Source organism: Seriola lalandi, unplaced genomic scaffold (assembly GCF_002814215.2).
Source record: "Seriola lalandi dorsalis isolate HSWRI2012SDOR001 ecotype SW California unplaced genomic scaffold, Sedor1 jcf7180002054240, whole genome shotgun sequence".
In the NCBI taxonomy this organism is placed as follows: domain Eukaryota; kingdom Metazoa; phylum Chordata; class Actinopteri; order Carangiformes; family Carangidae; genus Seriola; species Seriola lalandi.
In genome coordinates, this window is record NW_019524793.1 from 608745 (window position 1) to 625282 (window position 16538).

The window sequence follows — 16538 nt, forward strand, 5'->3', positions numbered from 1 at the left end:
GATTAGTGTTCGCAGAGGGATTTTTGTAACACAAGAGTAAAAAATGATCTTGGAATGCAAACAGTGATACCGCTGCTTGCTGCTGGCTTGGGCTACTGGTTATAAATAGACCACAGAATATAGATATGCAGTTGGCTTTGTACAATGATTGAGTTGACCCCGTGCGATGAAAGGCATCTCTGATCTTCTCCCAATCAGCCTGTTCTACACCCTCCTCCTCCCACCACAAACCTGCCTGAAGTATTTTGGAAATGATGTTGCTCATTCAGCGCACAAACCTTGAACCACCACACAGGCACTGAAATAAACATGTTTGTCTTTGTTCTGGAGGTCAGGAAGAGAAAAGAATACCAGCCTCACAGGTGGTCTGGCAGGAGGGAGGGTGGTGGTGGTGGGGGGTGGAGGGGGTGTTGGCATGTGGAGGTCTTTCATCCCGTCGATCAGGCTTTTAATGGAGCCCGTCACTGCGTAACCAAGCGAGGAGCAGAGCAGACAAGAGATGTGTCTTATAGGTCTAATGAGAGCACACTGGCATCTGACACTGGGTAGGGCCGTATGTGGCTTCCCAAGGTTACCAAGCCGCTGCAGAGCAAATCAGGCAACTTATATTTAGCCTTGCAAATGGCGCGCTATGGATTATGTCTTAGGGCTCTCCAGTTTCGTCTTCGGTGCGTTTTGTTGCATGAAGGGGTGGTGGGTGGGGGGTTGTGGATCATGAAGAGGCTGCTATTCAGGTGAGGAGCAGGTTCACTTCATGTTCCAGCTCTCCTGCTGCTCCTCCTCACTGTCACTTTCCAACACTCTCTCTAACGTACATACACTCCATCTGGGGGGGGAAAAAAGTGTTTATGATCTCACATATTTCCGTCACTCTTCCTCTGGAGCTGAAGGGCTATTCCGAGAGTCCAAAAGACACCAAAGAAGACACACTTCAGCTGGACAGGCAGTTCTGTTGAGGGAAGAGCAGGGAGCTGCTGCATTTCACTAGTGGAGGCCACCACAGATTATTTCAACAGGCTACTGAGGGTTGGGATCAAACGTTATCATGGATGTTCTCGCCTTAGAGGCAAAGACTGTGACTGGAACAGAAACCGAGAAGAAATCTACCCCAAGGCCAAAACCGAAACCTCCCAAAAAGGCCAAAAGGACAGTTTACTTTGAGGTGGAGATCTTGGACAAAAAGACCAAGGAGAAACTCTTGCTGCTGGATAAGGTGAGTGTCCGCATGATCAAGGGTTTCTGATTACACTCACCTTTTATATTGACCATAACGATTTTAGGAGACTAATAATACCCTGTGATTATAGATGTTTAAGTCTTGTACAAAAGTCACCAAAAGCTGCTTGAGAACTAAGATTTTATGATAAACGACTACATTTCATCACCTCGCAGTTACATGATTTAAAACAGCTTACGTCTGTTCTAAAAGTAGCACGAGCAAAGACTGTGATTGCTTTGCAGTGAAGTCAGAGGAAACGTGTTTGTTTTAGCTCAAGAAGCACAGAGTCATCACTATCAGCAGACGGGGTAATTTTACAGATAATCATCTACTTCACGCGCGGCCTGGTCAAGTGCAGCCATTATCAGTTACGTTTCTATTGAGCGAGGGTTGCAGTTAGGAGGTGAGAATTCCCTCTTCATCTGACTGGAATTTTCTGTTCCAGCTACAGTACGTGCCATGTGCTGCACCAGGGCCAACAGGCGAGCGAGCGGGCAGACACACACACATATGATTAGCAGCTTGTGCAAATGTGCAGAGTCGTGTCAAAAACAAGAGGGATCGCATTGCAGATGAAAAAGCTTCAATGCAAGTCTGACAAATTCCAAAACAAATGAAAACTTCTGCAAGAAAGTAAAACTGGTGACTTCTGCTCTTGTATATCTAGTCGTAAATTGACTTGTAAATGTCAGTATGGCGTACTACTGTTGCTGATACCATCTTGAGTATGGCTTATTTTTACATTTTGATTTCAGGTGGAGCCAACTGCCACTATTTTGGATATTAAAGCTTTGTTTCATAAATCATGTGAGTAAATTTAAGAAATGAAGACATTTTCATTTACAGTGAAAGCCAAACAAAACAAACAAAAGCCATGAGTGAAGTCCCTTTTCCATTTCGACAGATCCAAAGTGGTATCCAGCCAGACAATCCCTGCGCTTGGATCCCAGTATGTGTGCTTTTCTCCATAAATTCTGCAACTCTGTTGAACGATAAGTGTGGTTGTGAATTTATGTGATGTTGTCTGGTCTCTTCTGTCATGTTTCTCAGAGGCCAAGTGTCTCAGGGATGAGGACGTCCTCCAGACACTTCCTGTGGGAACCACAGCCAGCTTCTACTTCACTGACCTGGGACCCCAGCTCACATGGGGAACTGTGAGTGCAATGTATATTAGAACTGTACAGCGGTGTTGCATGTGTTAGTCGATGCTTTACATTGCTGTGAGCTATTATCAAAGCATACTATGTGTTTTTGATTTATTCACACCTTCCTTAGGTATCTGGTAATAAACGTCCACCGGGCCTTGCCAAGATTTGAGTGTGTCTTAATTCAGTTTTGAGTGTGTGTGTTTTGATCTGTTGAACGTTCAAGATCTGATTCTCTGAACATCAACGTTTATATTGCATGAAACTGCGTGATTACCCATGGTCCTTTTTTGCATGTTTTTTTTTTTCTGGGTATGATTTAGCTAGCCTACAACAAACTAGTTCAAGAATTCAGTGTTTGTTTTTATCAGATCACTGGCAGGGAAAGAGGATTGCTTTTCAAAACGGTCTGCAGAGTGTGATTTGCAGTCAGAGGATTAAAAGCATGCAAAACCACTGGTATGGTCTTTGAGTTCTGATCCAAGTACATGTGCTTGTATTTTAAATATAAACACACGCTCTCTCACCCACTCAATAACTCTTGAATATAAATGTCAATGCACAGTGACAGATAGAGGTGATTTGCTGTGGTTCGTTTTTCTCTCACCTCCCGCTCGGCCTGTCCTCTGTCCCAGGATATATAATCTCATGGCCCCATTTCTCCCCAAGGTGTTTATCCCCATGACCTCTCATTTGCCTTTCACTGCACCTCTTTACTCAACCTTGCCCACCCACTCTCTACATACCCTGTCCTTACCAACCCTGACACAACCTCCAGCGCCCTGCCAGGCTTTATGCCAGTGTGGGCGGAGGGGCATGAAAGCGCCACAGCTGAGATCACCAGTAGCTATTGGTCAGGCATGTTGAGCCTAGCTCTCTGCTCACGGTGCTGATTCAGGGATCGATTTCACTGTCAGCTGTGCTGCTTCGCTTGATTGTATCATTTGTGAAAAGCTGTTTTTACAAGCTGTCTTAGTGTCTCATTTGCCCCATGGGCACATGTTGAATATTATTATTGCTGTAGTGAATGGTTGTCAGTCCTGAGGAGAAGTAGATAGACTTGTTTTTGCTTCAAGATACTTGTGTCAATTGCATGTTCTCCCTTTGGCGGGGGGGTTTAGACCAGGAAGTGCTGGTTTAACTGGTTTAGTGCTGGTGGGAGAAATGATTATAATTTTAGTGGTTAGAGCGACGTTTTGCACTTCTCATGAATCTAGTTGTAAATCAAGAAAAAACTAAATTAAAAACACTTGTGTTTTCTCTACTCACTCCAGGTGTTCCTGACGGAGTGTGCAGGTCCACTGATCATCTACTTAATGTTCTACTTCCGCCTCCCCTTCATCTACTCCCCGAAATATGACTTCACCAGCAGCAAGCAGTGGATCGTACAGTGAGTGTCAGCTTGCTTATGTTTTCAGGGATCTGTTGTTGCGATGTTGCTGCTGTGTATCACACAATCCCAGGCTTTGCACAAATGCCCCCTCAACATGACAAACGGTTGTGCAGCTTATTGGTGTGTTGACACTGAGTCAGGGCCAAGTGTAATGGACTGCAGCGGGGCAATGTATGAATCATAGCTAAATATGTAAGTGCACGTGTGTGTGTGTGTGTGTGTGTGTGTGTGTGTGTGTGTGTGTGTGTGTATGTGTGTGTATGTGTGTCCTGTTGCAGCTTGGCCTGCATGTGTCACTCCTTTCACTACGTCAAGAGGATTTTGGAGACACTGTTTGTCCATCGTATCTCCCATGGGACCATGCCTCTCAGAAACATATTTAAGGTGAGTGAGTTGCATACTTTGACCTTTTGAACATGGTATTTATTATTCTCAGAAATCTAAATCAAATGTATATGCAGACTTATCATGACATGCTGACTTATTACAGCCCACTTTCTATTCCAGAACTGCGGCTATTACTGGTGCTCTGCAGCTTGGATGGCGTATTACATTAACCACCCTCTCTACACCCCACCCTGTAAGTGCTGACCACTGCAATTCTCTCTATAACTCATCAGTTGCAGTTGACTTCCATCTTAATCTATTTTTCTGTGAAACATCGACAGATTACGGGCAGCAGCAGGTGAATATAGGACTTTACATCTTCTTGGTGAGTTTGATATATGTGCAAGTTGTATTTTGCTGACTCAGTAAAGTCATTTCCCATATATCAAACCTGATATCTTATGGATGCTCATCTTCAAATGTCTTTATTCTCACAGTTCTGTCAAGTGGGGAATTTTTCCATCCACATTACACTTCGTAACCTCAAACCTCCAGGTGAGCATTTTGTAACAATGATAGATGCTATTTATTGGCATTTTTAGGGTCAATTTTAAAGAAGGAGGAGCAGTGTGAAGTTTAATTTCTGTTTCCCTCTCATCTCAGGTTCAAAAACCAAGAAGATTCCTTATCCAACGAAAAATCCTTTCACATGGATTTTTTGGCTGGTCTCTTGTCCGAACTACACATACGAGGTGAGCAGATCCACTCATACACAATTTTAGGTTAAAATTATTTTCAAATTTCAATGAAATCAAAGGTGATGTAAAAAGATTTCCCAAAAAGTTATGTTTTCACATCATAATAATCTATGATTTTTTTTTTATTATTATTTTGTCAATGTCTTGTATTTATGAATACAAATCTGTATATAAGAATATGGTAAATTTAATCAATAGGATTTTTACATTTTTACACTGAAATACTGAAGCCAGCTGTTAAACGCTGTTGTAACCTGGCAGCTTATACTGTATTTTATCCTTGCAATATAAGATGCACTTTTGCTGCCATCTACTGGTTACAATTTACACTTCTACCATAAATCTCAATATGTGTGTGTGTGCTTATTACTCACAGCTGGGCTCCTGGATCGGCTTCACGGTGATGACCCAGTGTGTGCCAGTGGGTTTCTTCACTCTCGTGGCGTTCATCCAGATGACTGTGTGGGCCAGAGGCAAACACCGCAGCTACTTAAAGGAGTTCAGAGATTATCCGACCCTGCGCTCCTCCATACTCCCCTTCCTCCTTTAGAGCCCGGCAGTGCTACACACATCCGACCTTTGTTGCTACACGCATCCAACTCCTCGCTGATTGGGTCCCTTTTTAGTGGCCGCTACATCCATTTGGATGTCAGAATGTGTGTGCTGAGGTTAACAGCATGGATACATTTTGGTCGTATGAAGTCCATGTAATATTTTCTTGCATGTCACTCCATAACAAGGAGTGGCAGTTACAGGACTGGTGGATGCAGGACTGTTACTGGCAAGGGAAGCCTTTAGAGTTAAATACAGCAAAGTCTTAATTTAATGATGTATGTGATCTTGAAGAGAGAGATGAAAAATGTCATTTTTATTTTGCTCCTTTGATAAGTTTTAAAATATTCAGTGATGTTTCCCACAGAGCTGGGAAATAAAGGGGGTAATCTGGATTGTCAACGTATGCAGCCTGGAGCTGATAACTGTGTGGCCTCATGCAGCTCACAATTGGATCTGACTGATCCAAGTGACCTTTACACTACGGTGGTTCTATTAGATCTGGATTAGAAATCGTTTTCTGATTCCCATGTCTTCCACCACGGGTGAGGAAAACGCCTTTCTTTTTGTCTGTACATGGATCGAGTGTATTTCTGGCACAGGGAAAATAATAGAGAGGGAAAACACTGCTGACAGCATGCACACACACATCCTACAAAAATACACCTCTTATTTACACAAGATGATTGTACTGCAGAAGGTATTCAGCTGAAAAAGCGAAAAGACCAAGTTTCAGTCAACAAATCATTATCAGTGGTTTTTGTTTTTTTGTACATTTTTGTGCAGTCGGTGCTTTTTCCAACCTGTTATTTTTGTACTAATCTGATAATTTGTGCTGCTACAAAACAAGTTGGACTATGTTTTGGTGCTTCAAAAAATTGGATACAGGACACTGGAAAAATACAAAAAAAGACAATTTAATTCACCATTTCTATTCCATTTTCACTGAATGTGTATTTCACAGAAGGCTGCATCAACTAAACCTTCAGAATAAATGAAGGATTTTTGTGTTACTGAAAATACTCCTGCTGCAATTTTTATGTGTGAAGAAAGTGTTCAGTCTTGAGCAGGAATTTTATCTGCAGTGCAAAGTTTGTTTACGATATTTGATTGAGACTGAAGGGTCCTGTTGAAACAATTGCTTTTAGGTTTAACTGTTGATACAAAGATAATAAACTGTATCACAAAACCAGTGACTGAACAGAGCGACACGAACTTTATTTGTGACTCTGGAAGAAGTGTCAGTGTTACAGATAAAAAGGGGAGGAGATACATTGCAGATGTAGACTACATCATATGGAATGTTACAATTCAAGTGGCTGGCTTAGATCATAACACAGAGAAACATGACAAAATTATAAATGGATGAGAACATAAAATATTGCATTTGATCAACATATCTGCTCTGCAAACAGGCACTGAGCAGCTGGATTGAATGTAAAACAATATATTCAGTATCACAATAACATTCCCCACAAGTTCATTACTTTACTTTGCTTATGTATGAAAGCAAATTCCATTAGGCTGCAAATTTTCTGGTCACGTCGTTGTGAAATTGTTCCCCAGAATGCAACTGTATTAAGTTGGACCACAGTCATTTCTAAACAAGATAAAACAAAAAAAAACCAACACGCATCATATTGCCTTGCCAGCAAGTAGTAGTATATCATATTGGTTATATCTCAGTGTTACAGAGACACTGAAGACGTAATCCAACATCAGCAGCTATTGGTGACATGATAAGTCAGGAATCAGACTCTGTTGACTTTTGATGCAGATATGTAGATAGTCTGACTTCCCCAGCACTTTGATGACATTTACATCAACCCATCATATGAGTAAAGAAAAGTGCACAGCACCTGTGCTTTTTGTTGATCTGTGTGAGTTACAAACTGTTTCTGGACTGACAGAAGGTACCGTGGTAGGTAGAGGGAGGACACTGGGAGAAATTTCAAAACCGCAACAAACCCACATTTTCTGGTGGACCCAAAACTGTGACAGCACTTTGCTACAGCACTATGCAGTCTGGTCTGTATGAGTATAATAGCCCATAGGTGGTGCACTTGGTGCAAGGTTGAGTCCTCTTCCCTGGCTGCATTACCCATCTTTTACTATTGCAGAGAGGTCATTGCTCCTCCACTTTACAACACACTCTGGTCGTAGCAGTCTCTTCCCTTCACTATGTGGTCACATGGGCAAAATGACAATTATTTAAAAACCAAAGACCGTAATGAGAGGTAGGATGACTGTCTTTCAGTTTCTGGTCATTCTCACAGTGAAAGTTCATTCCACCGCAGCATTTCCGCCTCCACTCACCCTCTACATATGCTGTATATGAAGGTGGGTGGCAGGATCCGGATGGGAGAGGGCACTGCATGCATGTTTGGTTCAATGCAGCATTTTCTGCCATGTGAATCACCACTTCAGAGGTCTTCGTATTCCAGGAAGTGGGTCCTCTGCAGGACCTTTACATGGCGCTCGTAGATTTTGAGGGCAGGGCCGAGTCGAATGGACAAACCAGTCAACACATCACTGCGCTGCATCAGGAGAAGGGACTTCCCATCAATTTCCTGTTGGTGAGAGAAAAAAAAACATGCTTCTCAGTTAATGTCACCCTTGGGTTTCTAAAGGGGGGTGCTGAATGCTTAGTGTATTTTACTAATATTTTAGGAGCCATCAGGACTCAGTGTTAAAAATGATATCGGCTACTGAACCCCTACAGTCATCTTGAGAAAAGTGTATTTTCCCAATCACTCTCAAGACAGCCAGTTTTCTTTTCTTGCAGCCTTTACCATGCAGCTCGATGTGCACAAATAAACTGGTACTGGTCACAACACACACTTCTTTTAGGCAATGCAACACACTATGTATAAACTGCCTCTAAAAATGAATTGGGTGATGGGATGTTTGGTTTTCAGCATACATGTAGCGCCCTCTGTGGCAGCTTGTGGTGGTGCACTAACCTGTGTTCGAAACGCCATGGCCTGCTCTGGAAAGCCTGCAGCTGAGAAGTAACTGGCCACATCTGCCACAGTCCACTGCAACAAGTTCTGGCTCATCTTCTCCTTCTTCACAGAGCTGGATGAAGATCAGGTGACAAAAAGTGTGGAGGGGGGGACATGACTGATGAATTGGCTAAAATGCATCTCAGTGGAGAATGTAAAGACTTGTTTAATAACAAGATACTCACACTTCATCACCTTTACCACCATTCAGAAGACCGTCTTCAGCTGTTGTAAAAGGCAATATATCTATCTTCTTTTTAAATGCACCTGTAATCAAAATGGAAAAAAATGAAATATTATAAATGATCAGCAAATTTTACAACAATAGAGCACTGCATTTCATGGAAATTAGGACATGCTCTGGGAGAAACCTTAATTACTGACTGTATTTCTTTAATGATCACAATACAGAGTCAATTTCACTTTGTATTACGGTTTGACAAAATGTAAGAGAAACACATCAGTATTACAGTATATATAGTATATATGGGGAACATTACTATTTTCTTGGCGTCAGAGACCTCTGCACTTGTTACTTTTCACAGCAAATTCCATCCATTTGTATTTCTTGTCATATCAACATGACACATGCAATGACCAGCCACAGCCACATGTCTATCTTGAGGCCCCACATCATTCATAAAACCTGATCTACTCAAATGTGCAATTAAAAGGGAGCTCAGTTCAAAAGACGCACTATTAGAGAGACAGAGGAGGGTTAATATGACAACTGTGCTTTATTGTTTGCCAATTCAATGTGCAAAATAAATTAGATAAAAATTAAATTAAATTAAAAAGAAATTCTGGGGTTTTAAATAAGCAGCTTCGGTTCCTTGACATTCACTGGTGTGATGTTGAACAAATGGGAGCAGAGTTCTGACAAAATGGAAATGATGCTTTTCCCGTGGTGCTAATATGCCACACTGAGACCTCTACTGTCACGGCACACTATGTTTTTCTATTAGACTGTTCATGGTTCAGAACAGTGAGGGTACAGTGGCTGAGTATTAATACAGCACCCTTACTATACCAGCCCACTTTCACAGGATGCTGCCAAGGCTGTTCTCCTGCATGTGATGCATGACAAGCATGAAGCCACAATTTTTTACATGGATACTAATCCCAGTCAAACTACATCCAGGCCCAGCACAGGTAAAGCACACAGTGACATGGTACCTGTGCAGTGGTAAAAATATGTTGGTGTTGTTCCTTTCTGTTACGCTGCATTTGTCATTTCCTTGGAAGTCTCTTGTTAATCTCTCAATAAGGAGGAAAAATCTATAACTACTTCTCTTGCATTAAAAGCTAGCATGTCAAATTTCAGATTTTCAACAAAGAAACAAACTCTGTAAGCATCCGACTACACAAACAACAAATTGTGCTCATTGTTAAAATACAAACAAGCTAGACGAAACTTACTGGGTATCAAACCTTATATCTCTGAGGTGGTGGACGGGAACTTTACCTCTAGCAAATTTTCATCAAGTCAGTAGAAAAATCTGAAAGTTTTATGTAGTCTTGCTTATCGGCAAACGTGTACATAAAATATAGGTCAAATATAAATAGAGCAGTTCATAATTATTAAGAACCATATGTAAACATACATATTATCAACCAAACTGCTCTAAAAGCATTTAAACAGATAGATTTAGAAACCCTCTGTAGCTTTGTGTTTGTCATATGATCATGTAGTGATTCTTCTTGACTGGACATCAAGATGCATCAGCTTCAAGACAGAATCAAACTGTATCAAGTCTGCAGATTTCCACCCCTACACACCACTACCTTTAATGGTGCAGTATTGCACAAAGGCAGCATGTTCAGAGTGACGACTTTGAACAGTCAAAGTGAGAACCACCTGGATCGACGGCAGCGGTACAAGCTTGTGAAGCATTCAAAAAATCTTGAGTGAGCCTCCAGGCAGCCCTAGTGCTAGAGGCCAAATAATAACCAGGATGGTCTTTGAAACATAAGCAATCAGCAGGTAATGCCCTTAACATGTGTGTATTTTATTAGAAACCATTTTCCAAAAAGAGATAGAAGTGGAGTGACCTGTTTTCTGCAAAACAACTGGAGACTACACAGCATCTTTATAAATGGGAAACTATGTAACTCACAGTTGTCAGGTGGCAGAGACACTGTCTGTGGTCTTCCATCGGTTACACTCCTGGTCTCATCCTGATACGGAAACAAAACAACAACAACAAATGAAACATGAAAATGTCAGGTAGAAAGCAGAGAGATCAAAGCGGGAGGCATACAGGTGGTGTTGTTTGTCACAAAGGAAAAACAGGCCAATTACCATTCGTGCTGCATAGTCTGGTACCAACTGGTCAGACGAAAGGCTGCTATCCTCCACCTTGCCTCCATCTTCTTTCTTCACGTTGTTCTTTAAAGCACAGGGGCTGGTGGTGGTAGAGTTGATTGCTGGCTTCGTGGCTGCTGCTAACAGAGTGAACCACTTAAATCACACATGGATCTCATCCATATTGACTTATTTAGTTTAAATTCACCCGAATGATTTGTTTAATAATTAATAACTAATTCAACTGACAGTTCTTACACGTTTTTGACATTTTTCACTAAACCTCAATAACTGGCACAAACAAGCCAATGGAAATGCATTATTTTCTGCATTATTTTCTCCAACAACTCTGTGTCTACCTTACATTAGATAAGGCATTTCTGCTGTCAACAACTATGTCACCCCACAAATAATTATCTAGTTGGTTAAAAGCTTCCATCCCCATCTCATATCCAGTGGAAAAACTAAGCATAAAGCATGCACATAAAACAATATTACAGTGCTTCATAATGCCGGGTATGCATATTACACTGTGTCTAGCAGTGTGAATACCTTTGTCTCTCTGCATTCCTGGGTGCTGGCGCTCCGCTGGGCAGACAGCAGAATCATAAGCCCAGTCATTGTGTGCGAGGGCCCTGGGGCTGGAGGGGGGCAAGGAGCTGGGCCTCTCACCAGCCTTCTGGAAAGAGACACAGTCCAGCCCCGAGCCAGGGCTGCAGCCAGGGCCGGGGCCAGGCCGAGTGCCAGAGGGAGAGCAGGGGGCAGAGGCGGCTCGCACAGAGGCACAGTGCACCACGGCATCTTCATACGTGCGGCCAGGAGAGGGCCCGTCCTGCCCATCCCGGCTCTCATCAGCCCCCTCCTCATCTGCATTACTGTCTGTGTCCATTGCCATAGAGGTGTCAGCCTACAAAACATAAACATAGGTGCAACATATAATTTTATCCTAATGTATTTTTTTTATTGTAATCTCTGCATGAACTACATTATATGAAATATTTACATGATATGACATTTTAAATCATCTCAGGTGGGTACAGAATTAAACAAGCATAGATCAAGTATGTCTTTATCTTTGCTTGGATCAGTGGAGAGTTAAGCTTCAGTGAAGAAATGAATAAGAAACATTTAATTCAGTGGAAGAAAAGCCTTTATAAACAATGAAGTTCATAATCTAACAGAAACTTAAAAAGCCGATACACCCTGAAAGGGTATTAGGGGTTGTTGTCATAACTGAGTACTAATTGTAGGCTGAACGTGTCACATGAAAACACGCTCGTACAGATGTCGCAATTTGACCGCTATGGTGGTAAATTATTGCCTTTGGATGCCTCCGTCCCTTTCCGCGGTGCAGTGTGTATTCTCCGCAGGCAGTCTGAGCCCTGCCACCTCAAATGTGTCTCCACAGAATTTAACACATGCTGTATAACGTTATGTGACTGCATACAACTAGTTTTTACGTACGCACTCATTCCTTTGTTGGGGGGGGGGGGTCGACGGCGCCCTGAGTGAAAAATTACCTTGTGTGCGACTGCGTGTCCAAGACCCAGCAGTCGAGCACAAGAGCGCACTAAAGCCCGCCCCGCTCCTGTGAGAGGAGCCGCTTGTATGGCATTCACCCCATCGCACTGCATTTCACATAACTTTCACCGAGACACGGTCACAAAAACACGATGCCGCCGAGGATCTCAATCCAGCATGATTCTCATCTCGGTTCACAAACACAGCCGATATGCTCGGTGCGTCCCCGTCTTTACAGGCCTTATGACTGATCATTGTAACACACGGGAGCACAGGGCCGATGGGAGGCGGTTTTTTTTTTGGTTTTTCTCAAATTTCCTCCAAAGTGCGCATGGAGTTGGGGAGCCGCGGTAAAGACCTCGCCATTGTGTCTGTGGTCTTTACCGGAGCGCTTCCCGGGGCCGAGCCGCGGTAAAGCAGATCGGAGATACCAAAAAAAAAAACGAGCTTTAACTCGACAGGAAGATCAACGCAGCACTCCGATCACAGCGAGCACCAGCCGCTTCGATTATAGTCTACTTTGACTTTGCACCGGGTCAACGATTTACTGTAAAAGCGACGGAACAGAAAGAGTAACGCAAATGAGTCCGTTATCGGACACGTCACTGTCTACATTTGACCCTCGTATTCGGGTAAAACCTGGATAACAAGCCCCGAGAAGCAGCCAGTCCAAAGTAACCAGGCGTCCGTTTTGTAGCGACACACACGCCTTTCAGGGAACAAAGTCAATTTGATCTCAGCTTAACCCAAATCGGACAGGCGCATCCGCCATCTAGAGCTGGACGAACAGTTTGCGGTCGCTTTACGTTACTTCAGGTCTCACACATTGTTACTGGCTCCTGTATTTCATTACTTTGCAGTGCTGTGGTTCATCTTAAAATACTGTCAACAAATAGTTGACACACACGGAGAAGGGATGCCATTGCTGTACGGGACGAGAGAGGCCATAACAACAGCTAACACCAAGCATTAGACGTGACCGGGCTTGGAACCGTGTCCGACAATGGAGCTAGGGGTTCGACTTTATGCACTGCGTCGGCAATCGTACATCACTCGAGAAATAGACGGAGTTTGCACACATGAACTGCATATACGTTTATTATGAGTACTTTGGCACTGATAATGATCGGTTTTCTTGCTGTTTTACGGGACAATACATAGTGATGGGCATATTTTAAAGTCCAGACGGAAGGGGTGACATCTCGTCACGGACAGACGAAATATGTGTGTGTCTGGGCATGGTTCTAGGTTCATTTGCTGTTTTGCCTGGGATCGCTGTGCTCGTTTTCTTCCTAGGAAAAAAAACACAATCAACAACCCAACAATGTCCCAGCGTCCCCCATCAGGCTCCTACATCCGCGGTGTTTAAGACTTTTTTTCCTTCACCCACTCCCACATTGACAAGTAAGTGAGAATGAAAACACATGTTTCCGCCCTCAGCTTTCAAAATAAAACTTTCATTGGCGAACGCGAATTTTGACGCTCTTATTTATGAAAGCAATTCTTCAACTTCCGGGCTCAAGCTACTCGTTTCTTGTGAGCTTGACACAGCCTCCCCCCACCCTCCTCCCTCCTCCCCTTCGCTCAACGCCGAGTTTGGGGCTTGAAAAGCGCTTTCTGCTGCTGATAATGGAGGCTCAACCGGGCTGTTGCGGACGGACAGGACGGTGTAACTTTTCCTGTCTTCTGCTTGTTCGTCTGCATCGTCCGTTTAAAGTGCTTTTCAACCGGGGCTACGTAAAATATGCCACACTCTGAGTACACGCGCACCTTCTGTTTTTTTTCTTCTCCACCTCGGCAGCGCTCGAGCGAGGTCCAACCGCCGCTCCCCGTCTGCGGCAGTTTTGGGTGCACTTGCAAATCACTCCCCTCACCACTCCCCGTGTACAGACACAAAACAAAAAGACGTTTATTTTGCAAACCACACACAGCCCGCAACGTGCTTATATCTCCACCTGTTAATTTGCTATGACGTGATATGACAATGAGATGTGAGCTCGTTAAACATGTCTCCTCGCATCAACCTCAACATACCTCCAAATCCTCCTCGTCCTGGTCCACAGGACCGAAAGCGCTGTCCCCGTTGCTTAAGTCAGAATGACTGGCTTCTTCCACCGCGCTCCTTCTCGCAGCCGTCGTTAACGTTACATCGTCTTTTTTTCTGCTTCTCCGCTGAACCTTGGCGGCGTTTCGGTATGATATAGAGCCCTTGTAGTTAACTTTCAACACGGTTTGTTCCTGTATCAGTTTCTCCAGTTCTGCGCAGGTTCGGTCGGGCTCGGACCCGTGTCGTCTCCGGACCATTCGGCAAATCCTCTCCAAGTCCGGCCGGGCTTTCCGCGACCGCAGCGAGTCGATAGTGTCCAGGATCCACTCGCGGTACTTGGATTCAGACATCTTTTTTGCTCGGTTGGTTTGCTTGTTTTTTTTCTTTTTTTCCTTTTTTCTTACCTTAGTGCGTCAACCTTGCACGTTACACACGGCGTTTTTCGTGAGCCGCGGTCCGAGCCCAACTGAGAAGCGGAAACCTCGCTGTACGCCTCCTGCGTTTGCGTGTGCGCTTAAGGTGGACCGACGGATTACAGCGAAAAGTTTCACTCGAGAGGGGTTTTAAGGTGGAATGGGCAGTCCTGGACGGGAACATGCGCGCGCACTCGGCCCCATGTGCGTCCTAATGAGTGTATAAGGTGGCATTTTACGTAAAAAGTTAGAAAATATTTATATAATATTATATATATATATATATATATATATATATATATTAATATATTGATGAAGTTACTGAAGCTAATTCACGTGGTCTATTATTTTGTAGCGTTGCAAAATCAAATTTAAGAATCTGAGTCCATTTGCTGCCCCATCACGAGAAGAAGAAGTGAAAGAGGAATTAATAAAAGACAATAGATTATCAGGTCAGAAAAATACTGCTTTAGTGAATCCAGTAAAAAAAAAATGTCCTCTTTTGTTGTGCTTATTAAAAATTGTAGCTGGTCTTCTTTAAATCACGAATTATATAATTTACTGTATTGGAAGCACAATCTGTGATCCAGTTGTTCGGGTTAGGGTTAAATCTCCTTAGTCCCACTAAATTCCAAAACACAGAATTGGAACCTGCAGTGATTCCTAAATTGAGTCCCCAAATACAGGGGCAAACACTATACAGCTGTACTGTATGCAGATGTTTTCTGATGCTGTTAATGGTATGATTACCTCACTCATGTTTGTAAACACAAGAGTAAATATGTGTGTATTGTCAATTATGATAAACTTAGAAAAAGGTTTATACTGATAAATCAACTTTTCAACTATGTAAACATATTTGTAATTTATGTAGTCTGAAGATTACCAAGTGGACCTTTAAAGTATTTTTCTTAATGTATTTTTAAAATACATACATTTTATTACATCTTTATTGGGTTTATTTACTCATTTGTAGCCTTTTGTGTCCAAATGTCTCATTTATTTTCCAATTATCGATTAATGAATTACTTCATAACATTTAATACTTTAATGGGTTTATTCATTACGTGGTCTTTTACTTTATCTTAATTGCTTTCAAACCATCTGGAAGCCTCTCTAGGCCCTTCACATATAAGTGATGCAGATAGATGCAATCCTCAAAAAAAAGAGTGCTCTGAGGGTGTAGATACATTTGGAGAGGGATGCTGAAAAGCTGGCTGGGTAATTGATCCCGTACTGTGACAGGATGAACATAACACTGCATTATTCAATTGCACCTGCCAGCCTCTTAAAACATTCACAATAACAATCAGGACAGTGAATATAACACCTACCAACAATTTTGCTCCTCTGATCCGCCATGAGAGCAGCCTGAAGCTGCAAATATCTTCCCTCAGATTTGTATGTTTTAAAAAACATTATTTATTTTTTTTAAAAATGTGGTTAACCTAATTTAGCTGAGTGTGACATCATGCAAGGTGAAATGGGAGTTTATATATAACCCAGACATATTAGTCTTAACAAGTAAAACTTTATTGGAATGATACATTTTGCAAAATATTACTTTATGTATATTTTTTTTAACATACTCATTGTGTTCTAAGGGTATCTGTCAAGTTCTCCAGAGGGTAAGATAGTTAAGACTGTCAAAGGCAAGGATATACAGTATTGTTTCCCAAAAGGTACAATAGACTACACAATCACTGTACCCAGGTCATGAGGAAAAGATTAATGTTCTGTTTTTGCTTTTTTTTTTCCTTTTTTTTTGAAAATACAATTAGAAAATATGAACGCAAAACATCTCAGATGTAAAAAGTGTTATGTCTGAATGAAGAGTGTGTGAAAACTTGATG

The 16538-nt window shown here is 42.4% G+C and overlaps 2 protein-coding genes across 4 annotated transcripts; one reads left to right on the forward strand and one right to left on the reverse strand.

Annotated features, from left to right (window-relative positions):
* The first annotated feature begins 711 nt into the window (after positions 1-711).
* Positions 712-6590, forward strand: LOC111653695 (very-long-chain enoyl-CoA reductase-like). The gene is made up of 11 exons (XM_023404353.2): positions 712-1213; positions 1975-2026; positions 2124-2168; positions 2270-2373; positions 3639-3754; positions 4036-4141; positions 4265-4337; positions 4426-4469; positions 4582-4639; positions 4748-4836; positions 5219-6590. The coding sequence occupies exons 1-11, from the start codon at positions 1046-1048 to the stop codon at positions 5390-5392; spliced, it is 1029 nt and encodes a 342-aa protein (XP_023260121.1). The 5' UTR covers positions 712-1045; the 3' UTR covers positions 5393-6590.
* Positions 6588-14780, reverse strand: samd1a (sterile alpha motif domain containing 1a). 3 transcript variants are annotated; one of them, XM_023404335.2, is made up of 7 exons: positions 14260-14780; positions 11257-11611; positions 10702-10841; positions 10517-10577; positions 8585-8666; positions 8358-8472; positions 6588-7964 (listed from the first exon to the last, which is right to left on the reverse strand). In XM_023404335.2, exons 1-7 carry the CDS (start codon positions 14620-14622, stop codon positions 7818-7820), a joined length of 1263 nt encoding a protein of 420 aa, XP_023260103.1. In that variant the 5' UTR covers positions 14623-14780; the 3' UTR covers positions 6588-7817. The 3 variants fall into 3 exon arrangements, with proteins under 3 accessions (XP_023260103.1, XP_023260102.1, XP_023260104.1); XM_023404334.2 differs by having other exon boundaries at positions 10702-10844; XM_023404336.2 differs by lacking the exon at positions 14260-14780 and adding an exon at positions 12225-12875 and having other exon boundaries at positions 10702-10844.
* Between the last annotated feature and the right edge of the window lie 1758 nt (positions 14781-16538).